We start from the raw sequence: 11,394 nt of genomic DNA, 5'->3' as shown, positions 1-11,394 counted from the left end.
TTAACAATTAAATGTGTCTTATTTTTTAGCAATGTTGTTGTTGTACGCTCCATTTTTTTACCCTACAATTAAGCTGTAGGCTGAGGCCCAGCGGCAATTGCCCATATGGCCCGTAGCTAGAACCGCTACTGTGTGTATCATATACAAGCTTATGCAAAAAAAACATTACTGCATGCTTGTGCAGTATCACCACACCAAAATATACTGAAACTAGTGCGGTCCGTTGAGATCATCTGTGATGCGGACTGTGAAGAGATTTGTTAGATGTTAATTTCTGTAGAAAGTTAGTAGAAAACTGCATATGTTTGTTTTACGCACTAATCAAAAAAGATTGTGGTATATTTATTGTCCTGACAATGACACTTTTACTTTTAAAGACACTACGGTCCCTGTGATTGGCTGGTGACCAGTCCAGGTTGTGCCCCACCTCTTGCCCGAAGACAGCTGGGATAGGCTCCAGCATGCCCGCGACCCTCGTGAGGATAAGCGGTACAGAAGATGGATGGATGATCCCTGGTAATGTAGTGGTTCACTTGGCTGACTTTCATGCAAATAGCGTCAATTCGCATTGAATGAATGAATGAAAAATCCTCTATATACGTATAGTCAATAGTATTGGGACAAAGAGCCATCACACATACAGGAAGTGGAAATGACAGCAAGATGGTATAGCTGCAGTTACACTTTGAGGTGTGTCTGTTTCTCTATACTTGAGTTCATCCATTTTCCTCTGCGTGATACAAGAAGAGTTTCAGCACTACACAATGTAATAAAGTAAAGTCTTTCATCATATGAGAAACTTTTTTTTTTTTAGCTGTAAAGGTGTGATGAAAATTCCTTCTCAAGGTGAGAGCCGTATTATATCCACTTTGATTGACAGGGCTGAATAGCCGTGTGAGGGAACACAGTGTGCAGATGAGGCAGAGTTAGTGACTGAGGTCTCGCCAAAGACACTTGGTCATGGCGCTACTCTCCTACTGAGCATGACTGTCAACATCAGGAGTTAGCCAAACCTTCTACACAAATTAACAATGTGCCACAGGCCAATTAAGAAAATCTGCATGTGTCTCCCCAGGCGGCACTTTAGGCAACCCGGGTCTAAAGTGCAGCCCTGGGGCCAATTGCGGCCTGTGGCTGTATTTTACTTGGCCGGCAGCAGATTCTAAAAATATAATTCAGGTGGAAAAAAAAGAACAGCGGCATAAATGGGAAAGTCAGCAGTACGTTTATAAGAATAAAGTCAATCATGTTATAGCATTTTGAGGAAAAATAACGTAATTTTAGTAGCATAAGTTTGAAAAAAAAAAAAGTTTAACTCATATTATGAAAAAGAGAGAATTTTTAATTTTGGAAACACGAGGTTGAGAAAAAATCATATGGAAGACATTCAAAATATGTGGAGAAGAAAGTCTTCATTATGAAAAAAAATGTAAGAAGAAAGTTGAAAATATTTTTTAAAATTGTAAACAGCAGAAATTTCACATGCATACAATTGTAAAAAAAAAAAGCCATGATATAATGAGGAAAATGTCATTTTAGTCATATACAGTTGAAATATTAAAGAAAAAACTTGATTATTATTATTATTATGCGAAACAAACACAAATGCTGGGGTGAAAGTATTACCAGAAAATATTACGGAAATAAATTCAGAATTATATGAGAAGAAAATGTAAAAGTTTAAAGAATTTAACAGTTAAAAAAACATCAAAAATGTCAAAAAGAACGCTCTAATTCTAGGAGAGTAAAGTCAAACTATTTTATTAAGAAAAGAAAATAATAAGAGAAAATAATTAATTTATGAAAATAACCTTGTGCATTTTACCTATGCATATTACCTATGTCAGTGAGCTGAAATGCACTTCTTTTTCTTGTTAAAAGTTTAGACAGGAAGATGAATTTAGGTCTGCAGCTCATTCAGCTGATCCCTTGAATAGCAGCGGCACCTGCTGGTCATACGAGGAAGAGCAGCAGCACTGCATGACTCGAACAATTCAATTCACTTTTTATTCCGTTTTAGATATCCATCCACTTTCTATGCCGCTTATCCTCTGTATGCTGGAGCCTATCCCAGCTGTCCTTGGGCAAGAGGCGGGGTACACCCTGGACTGGTTGCCAGCCAATCACAGGGCACATATAGACAAACAACCATTCACACTCACATTCATACCTATGAACAATTTGGAGTCGCCAATTAACCTAGCATGTTTTTGGAATGTGGGAGGAAACTGGAGTACCTGGAGAAAACCCACGCATGCACGGGGAGAACATGCAACGTCCCGATCTCCTGACTGTGTGGCCTACATTCAAACCACTCATCCACCGTGTGGCCCAGTTTTAGATAGTTTTGCTGAAATGAAGCTCAAGTGTGTCCGACTTCAAATCAATCAACGTTCCTCCTTCAAAATAAGCTTGTTTGAAAAGCAAATAAAACAAGGAAGCATCTGACCTTACATGTGATTTTCTCAAAATCTAAAAATACCACTCTAGTAATCATTAATGACCAAGAAATGTTAAAAATGTATTGAAAATGTTATGTGCTTAGGTGCTTTTATGGCCTTTGCACAGCTAATAAGAGTGTAAATATGTGTAAATAAATACACAAATTCAGTCAGACAGAATCCATTATTGCACTTTTATTTTGTTGCTTTTTTACAGTTTTGAATGATTCACATAGAAAAACATATGTATAGTATATGTGAGTTAAACATGAACAGCCAAGAATAAAAAGTAAAAAGGATAATGCACTCGACCAGCCCGGGGTGTACCCCACCTCTCGCCCGAAGTCATCTGGGAAAGGCCCCAAGCCTACCCCATGGATGGATGCATGGATGGATGAATGCACTGATATCAATTTTTGTTGGATTGATGTGTCAATCAAACATGTCTGCATTGTATCCAATTTCTAAAATGACTACAAAGAAGGTGATTAGGGAAGTTGGCAGCTTGCACAAATTACATTTTATAGCCGCATTGCATGCATGTATAGTATGGCGTTGGTAGGTATTTTTACTTCCTCATTGTGTATATACGTGTAGTGTCATGTGACTGATTAAGACATGTCAGCTTGTGTACAGTAAGACTGATCTATGGAAAAAAATGCACTTGATAAACACATCCATACATCTGCAGCACAGCAGCAATTTGCCAGTCACAACTGACTTAAGACAATGCACTTCATAATATATGCTGGGGTTATATTACTTAGAAAAATGAAGTAAGAAATGGCCCATGGGTCGCACTGACCTCACAGTTATTTTGCAAATGTGTGTTCAAATTCTAAATATCTCTTCAACCTATCAACACAACTTACAATTTAAATTCTAGTATTTGTACCATGAAATTGTATGAACTTATTCCCAGCAGTATAGCATTTCTCTTGAATACATTGTTTCCAATACGTGTATGTGTATATTTGATTTTATTGTCCAATCAGATTTAAGCTGTGTTGCCATATCAATCTAATCTGCCCAAGGCCTTCAGAACCAGTTGTGCTGGCCCATGTGACTTAGACTTTATTTGCTATTTCTTTTTAAACAATCAAATTTCACATTCGCCTCACGGCTCATGATAACATCAGCATTTTTCCATCCTCTTATTTTGATCAGATCAAAACATGATCTGGAAAGGAGTATGGAAACTGTGGTGAGTATGATGTATTATTTGCATTTATGTCATGTTATTAGATAAATATTGATTTTGAACTGCACCAGATGATGTTGTTGGGTAGAAGTTTGGAGTTATATGGAGGCGCTTGTTATATTTGTCCAGGCACATTAATTTACTAAATTTACTAGCAAAAATACAAGTATCAATGAAGATGTATTAGGGCAGGGGTGGGCAAACTTTTTGACTCGCGGGCCGCATTGATATGACAAAATTTACGGGGGGGGCAGACTATATATTTTACACGTAACAGTCCACCTGGTATTATTGTATCTGTAAAATTGTCATGCAATCTGCTATTATTATTTATTATTTTATATTTATATTTAAATATTTTAAAAAATAATAAATTATTATAATAATTACAATAAAATAAAAATAATAATTATTATATTATTATTATATAAAATATGCACATATAACAATAATATTATATATAATTAATATAATAATTAGCATTAATATAATAATTATAATAATCATAATAGTTCTAATAATAATTATAATAATCTAATAATAATAATAATTCTTATTATTATTATGTGCTTGTGTCCCTTTTTTCAGGAGCACTTTGTAAACAACAGACCATGTCAAAAAACGAAATTGATAAAACCATCAAAAGGTTGGCTCAGGCCATGATGCCAGGTTGTATGTTGAGTTTAAATGAAATACTTTGGAAAGATTGGGCGGGCCGTATTCAAACACTTGGCGGGCCGGATGTGGCCCCCGGGCCGTAGTTTGCCCACCCCTGTATTAGGGGAAAAAAGGGTTAACTGGGTTTTAAGCTTTAGTAGTAACGGTACTCATCTTCTCTGTAATGCCACACCTTATATTGCATTTTTGTATATTATTGATGGTTTGTATAATTATGACGTGATAGTGGTGGTAAGAGGTGGATTAAGTCCTCACTGAAGGCCCGGGTACCTAATGCATGGCCCACCAGTGCTAATGATGCCTTACAGTCTGATAAAGGTCACATTCAAGATTTGAAGGGGTTCCTAGACAATGAAAATACTAAGACATGCAGTAATGATTGGTCGGTGATGTACACTATATCAATTTTATTCTAGTGCTGGTGGGCTGGTGCTTGACAGGAACACGGCGCTCGTGTTAATGTAAAAATAGACTTGTTGCTACAAAAACAACAATGTTCTTATGTGTGCTGTCCCTGATTGAAGTGGTGGATGTGTGAAGCAGTTTGCCCACACACACAAAGTATCTTGGTGAATAAAATTCCTCCCCTCCCTCTTCTCCCGTAATGAATAGCAGCTTTGTGTTCAACTGTCAGCATGGATTAGATGGTGCTCCCAAACCAACGTCATGGTGGACTAATGGAAGTGAGCAGCCCCATAGAAGATGCACCACCACTGTCGTCATTGTGTGTACATGTGTGTTCTGGATACTTGCTTTACTTTGCCTTCACTTTCTGTTTGGAGGCTTCTGAGAGCTTTTGAGGCAGCGGCTGATGGACGAGAGGATCTCACTGTCTCGTACACACTCAGACACCTGATGTAGAAACACAGCGTCATGTGATGTCATTTAAAAAGGTACAACAATGTGTGTGTCATTTGACTTTCTTACCAGTTTCTGATTTTCTTCTCAAGAGCTTTGTAAGTTCGTACGATCCTTCTTATCCTCACCTGAAGCATCATAAGGAGGTACAGTTAGAGTATGGTCTGGTCACAAGATTAGGTACATGAGTGAGCTGGAGCCTATCCCAGCTGACTTTGGGTTAGAGGCAGGGTACATCCTGGACTGGTCACCAGTCAATCATAGGACAAATACATTCATTCATTTTCTACCGCTTATCCTCACAAGGGTCACAGGGGTGCTGGAGCCTATCCCAGCTGTCTTTGGGCGAGAGACAGGGTACACCCTGGACTGGTCGCCAGCCAATCACAGGGCACATATAGACAAACAACCATTCACACTCACATTCATACCTATGGACAATTTGGAGTCGCCAATTAACCTAGCATGTTTTTGGAATGTGGGAGGAAACCGGAGTACCCGGAGAAAAACCCATGCATGCACGGGGAGAACATGCAAACTCCACACAGAGATGGTCAAGGGTGGAATCGAACTCGGGTCTCCTGGCTGTGTGGCCTGCGCGCTAACCACTCATCCGCCATGTGATGTGATATGTGTGATGTGGGGGGGTTAACTTGTGATAACACTAACTGCAATCACAGTGCAAAGACAAAATTAAGACACCAACATGCACACCAGGTAAGTAAACAAAAATAGGGTGACCTCTATTATGTGGAATAATAAACAACATAATTTTGAATAATATCTGTATGGCCCATCCTTGCCAAAATGCAGAAACTTTCTTTAAGCCGTCTGGATAAGTGGCTAAAACCATCTCTTGTGTGACTCAAGTGTACCTTAACACAATATTTTCACATGAATTTTATCACTCATCATCTACCTTAGCTCAGGTTTGTGACAGCTTCTGGCGGTGTGAGTTGACAAATGAGTCACTTGGATGATTCCGCACTGAATACTTGATGTGTCGCATGTTTCACCCAGACTCTGCCTACAGCCGCCGCCAGGTAAGTTGAGTTTGAGACTCCTACTTGAAATGACTCAGAAGCATCTTTCTAATAATACGCTTAGATTTAAAGTCTTACCTGCTGTTTTTTGTAGAGCAGAGGAAAGGAAAACAGTACAATCACCGCTGTAACACACAAATACTGACAATGAAATTCACCTGAGTCATTCTGCTTTGTATCATACCCAGAAATTCCCAGTATTCACTAAAAATCAATTGAGAAAATGTCCCACTTTTCATATGATTTGGGTTTTTTTGGCCATAATGTTGTCAGCTTCCCCTTTACCGCATCAAGTGCCCAAACAAAGCAATCTACATGTTAGTGTCCATGCCTTTTTTGTGTGTGACGACTAATTGGGGCCTCACTGCCATGGGGCCAATTGCTGCAAGTGCCAGCATTTTGATGAAAACGGTAAAAAACAGTATCAAAAAAGAACATATAACAAAGTATAAACATGGCGTCCAGTCTCCGGTGAAGGTACAAATCATTTGTCATTTATCATTATTTTGCATTGTTTCCCACATAAAACTACAATTATTCTATACATCAGGCTTTTTTCTTTGTATTTTGTTGTGTATAATTTGCATTTACATTATTTCCTAAGTTTTAACTGACTTTTGGAGCAAATTAAAAACCAAAGATTCCACTGTATATTTATTATATATGTGTAATCTATTTTTTCTAGCTATTTATCTGAGCTCACCAGTTATGATCAGAGTCAGTCCAGTGGTGAAGACACCAACATACGTCAACAGGTACAGCAGTAAAACAAACTGAGGAGGAAAAAAAACAGGAGAAAAAATGTCAGATGAGATGGTGATTCATATGTTGTATTATTATTTTTTTTTTTATCCCTTACAGTCTGACCTTGAGTGAGTCAATCACGTTTTCAATAAAAAGAAGACGTTTGAGCTCCGTGATGGCAAAAGCAATCAGCAGCACCACCTCCTCCACAAACATTACAGTCTCCTTGTCTGTCAGAGAGCTGTCGTAGTCCAGGTACGCCCTTGCAACACACACACACACACACACACTAATTTTATAAGATGTATTGAACAACAGTGTGAAATATATGGCAACATTTGTATTTGAAAATAAGGACACTTTTCCAGAAAAGAAAGGAATTCCAAGAGAATTTACACAGAAGCCCGTGTTTTGGATGAACTACGACAAATATTGTGAGACAGCAGGCTCTCTTTCAAGTCCATCAGTGACCTTTGAGCAAATAAAAATGCTCTAGATCAATGTACATACAAATCCTCCCACTGTGACAGCAGTTGCAGTTCCAGGAGGAAGACCATATTTTCTTGCATTTTTTTCTTTCTGTGGGTGTACACCGCCAGTGGAAAAAAAATATATATATGTACAGGATGGATGTTGAGGGACTGTCTTGGCTGACATCTCTTCAACATTGTGGTGATGCCACTCAATTATAGTCAAAAATAGTCATTACAAAAATGACCAACAGTCAAGTAAAAATAGCATGTTCTCCAATCAACAAGTAAACTATGAATCCACTGCACATTTCTATGTGGCACAAACGTCCATATGAGAACAAATTCCAGTGCAAAGTATGAACCTTTGGACTATTGAAATTATAAAGTGGGCTCCTTCAGCATGTCATGCATGAACGTAGCATAAGAAAACATATTTGATTAGAAGTATTCAAGGAAGACACCTTACTTTCCCATCTAAACACTTTCATTGCAAACTGCATATTTACAATCCAATGCTAGGAAAGAAATTCTGACTGCGGACATGCTGAGCTAGCAAGCTCGGAGCAAGTCATCACTCACACACCTATATCATTATCGGCAGAAATATGCTCATTTTTCGCCCCTTTGTATTGAGTTGTGGACTCCTATAGGGCAGCTGCACAAGATAACCAGCACAGAAAGCTTTCTAGTTCTTCCGGAATCTGCACCTATTCAGCTGTATTTCTTTGGATGGCATGGTGACGTCTTTAGGAATTGTAAACAAATGTGGCGTTCCCTTTCGAGGCATTGCTAGCAAGTTAACATCGTTGTAGCGCTTGGTGGAGGGGAGAGAGTCCGCCCCTCTGTTACATCACAAAGGGTCAGTTTTACCACTCCTTTTGAAACTGAGCATTTTGAGCCTTCCCAAACTTCTTTCAGGTATCCCTTCCAAATGCACAAACGTCATTATCTGAAACTTCCAAATTCGACCTACATTCATAGGTCAGAAAGGTGGAAAAATAATAGGTCCCCTTTAACTATTATCAAATATTAATTCCAATAGCGTCTGACAGTATAATATCATTCATTCATTCATTTTATACCGCTTATCCTCACGAGGGTCGCGGGCGTGCTGGAGCCTATCCCAGCTGTCTTTGGGCAAGAGGCGGGGTACACCCTGGACAGGTCGCCAGCCAATCACAGGGCACATATGGACAAACAACCATTCACACTCACATTCATACCTATGGACAATTTGGAGTCACCGATTAACCTAGCATGTTTTTGGAATGTGGGAGGAAACCGGAGTACCCGGAGAAAACCCATGCACAGGGAGAACATGCAAACTCCACACAGAGATGGACAAGGGTGGGACTGAACTCTCCTAGCTGTGAGGCCTGCACGCTAACCATTCGCCCGCCGTCCAGCCTTACAGTATAATTTAGTGTTTAATTTTTATTACTTCTTATACCATAACAAAACTAAATATTTTGTATTAACAACCACAATGTTATGATTATTAGAACCACAATAATTAATAATAATGATTATTGTGGTAGTAGTGCCAGTGTTGCAGAAGTGCATGACCTGGGAGCAGTGTCTGATATTGTGGTTGTCGCCACAGGCTGTATTAGAAACATCTCCCAGTGTGATGCAGTGTACTACTACACCACTGCAAACTGTAAACATGGTAATAATAAATGCATATGTCACTGACAGCGCATCAATTGGTCACCCAGTCAAAACAGTATCGATGAACTCACTGGAAGGGGTGCAGGCCAGGGTTGCATCGCAGCAGCTCCAGCAGCTTGTAGTAGAGACGGAGTGGGAAGGTGACACACATAATACCCAGACAGATGTGAGAGAGCACGGTGATGGCACTGAGCTGGAACAGACTGGCCAGACACACCACTAAGCCTGTGAACACCACACCGGTCATACTGGTGCTCCTCCAGTAGACCAGGTCCATCACTACAAATACAACACATACACATTTGGGTTTTTTTTTTGTTACATCATGGGAGGTGAACAGAATTCTTGGAACATACAACAAAAGTGGTATTATTTGTTATGTAATAATTCAACCATCCATTTTCAATCCTATCCTCACTAGGATCGCGAGGGTGCTGGAGCCTATCCCAGCTGTCTTTGGGCGAGAGGCGGGGTACACCCTGGACAGGGCACATATAGACAAACAATCATTCACACTCACATTCATACTTAAAAATTTAAATTTTAAATGATGAAATCTAATTTGGGGAATTTATTTGCACCAAACTACACTCAGTAATCACAATACTGCCATATAATAATAACAATAATAATATAGAGGCTTTATTTCTGTGCATAACATTAGCAAATATGTCATGACACTTTAGAAATACTGTATAGTGGGCAACTGAAAACATTCCCTTATCTGTACAGCTCAGACTGGAAGTCTGTCAGAACAACACAGTGCTAAGTGCTAATTACGCTTATTTCAAAATGTGTTAGAACATTAACACTTTATGGCACACTCACTGAAGTGTTTCAACCGTGGCTGAAGCAATTGGAAAGCATGAAACAGTTGTGCTACTGTCATTGTCATGCTGATACGTTAAATACTTAAATACAGTGGAATTTAATTAGAAAGAAGTAAAAACAATGCAGAGAAATATTTTTATTATTATTTATTATGCAGTTCTACTGTCTTATTGTGAGGCTTGACATACGTACTATATATTTCCGAAAGAGCATTTCATGACAGCTTAAGACTGATAATACGTGGTTTTCTACACTTTTGAAGGCCATCATGCTCCAAATGAGCAAAATTATATGTATCATATCCTAACAAGCTACTCAAACTGACTCCTATTCCCTCACTGTTCTAACAAAACACGTTGCACCAATGTGTGTGCTTACCCTTCCCTGCACACAAAAAGGAAATCAATTCCCATTTCCACATGCACCTGACAGCCTGACTGATTGACAGCCTGCTCTAATTGTCACAACTTCAAACTGTCAATATTTATTTCCTTACGTTTGCTGGCCATTTCTGCCGAGGTGTCCTGCTTGCGTCCCTCTCGCTTTTTTCCTTCTTGTTGGCTTTGCACCGCCTCAGTCTTTTTTTGGCTACCACCGCTCTGTCAGCAATATAAGAACTGCCTGGCCTAATTTTATCCCGTATTGGATGGCCTCACTTTGGATTCACACACACACACACACACAAATTAGCAACTTGAGACAAGAGTATAGGCTCTGTACTCATCCCTCAGATCTCAGACACTCCCCCGCTGACAACATTCATCAGCCCTCAGCATTCATAACAAAAAATAATATCTTCTCTTGCTCCTTTTGCCCCATTTCAAACACGAGAGACAAAACACACTCTGTCATTTCTAAATTTCACATTAATACTGCATGGTGGCGTTCACATCCCTTTTACAGGCGAGCTGACATGTTCCAGAGTCTCCTCATTATATCTTTTCCACTGGTTGCTCCTCTGAGAGAAAATATTTGAAGGCTACTATGACAGCTTGGATTAACTCAAACATGTTTCCAAAGTCATTCCTGCTTGGCAGCCGAGCCCTGGCTTGCCAGCAAGTGGCGGTGTATGAAACTATAAAAGATTCAAACTGAAATTTGGATTTAGAACCCCCGTTTTGATGATTGATCTGTTTCTTTCCGTCCATGTAATACCGAATCGTACGAAAACTTTTTTTATTTTTACCATTTTACAACACTTTTGTTGTAGAACAGGATGTTCTTTTTATTAACGTCTGGCACATTCTGAAGATATAATTTAACAATCAATCAAAACAGAAAAACAACAACAGCAATAATCAGCGGTAATTTTACAAGACTAAAGTCAAAATATTAGGAGAAAAACTTGTAATCTAAGAAAAAATTTCAAGAGTAATGTTGTAACAAAAGGAAAATAACATCATTTCAGCAGCTTAAAGTTGAAAGACATGATTTTGTGAAAGCATTAATATTGT

The 11,394-nt window shown here is 38.9% G+C and overlaps 1 protein-coding gene across 1 annotated transcript; it reads right to left on the bottom strand.

Annotated features, from left to right (window-relative positions):
• Window positions 1-5,039: 5,039 nt before the first annotated feature.
• rtn2b (reticulon 2b) lies at window positions 5,040-10,521 on the bottom strand. The gene is made up of 7 exons (XM_058087416.2): window positions 10,437-10,521; window positions 9,181-9,388; window positions 7,089-7,227; window positions 6,925-6,994; window positions 6,300-6,346; window positions 5,248-5,306; window positions 5,040-5,172 (listed from the first exon to the last, which is right to left on the bottom strand). Exons 1-7 carry the CDS (start codon window positions 10,447-10,449, stop codon window positions 5,040-5,042), a joined length of 669 nt encoding a protein of 222 aa, XP_057943399.2. The 5' UTR covers window positions 10,450-10,521.
• Between the last annotated feature and the right edge of the window lie 873 nt (window positions 10,522-11,394).

The sequence above is a fragment of the Doryrhamphus excisus genome, linkage group LG21 (assembly GCF_037039965.1).
Source record: "Doryrhamphus excisus strain RoL-2023G ecotype Guam linkage group LG21, RoL_Dexc_Guam_v1.1, whole genome shotgun sequence".
Taxonomy (NCBI): Eukaryota; Metazoa; Chordata; class Actinopteri; order Syngnathiformes; family Syngnathidae; genus Doryrhamphus; species Doryrhamphus excisus.
The sequence above is the reverse complement of the archived record's forward strand: the minus strand, read 5'-3'. Positions and strand labels throughout refer to the sequence as shown.

Excerpts from the sequence above, each read along its gene's own strand:
- rtn2b (XM_058087416.2), bottom strand. Across the intron at positions 6,995-7,088 it reads ACGTGATTGACTCACTCAAG|TTTGTTTTACTGCTGTACCT; the intron begins GTCAGACTGTAA and ends TTTCCTCCTCAG. Across the intron at positions 5,173-5,247 it reads GAGAAGAAAATCAGAAACTG|GTGTCTGAGTGTGTACGAGA; the intron begins GTAAGAAAGTCA and ends TTTCTACATCAG.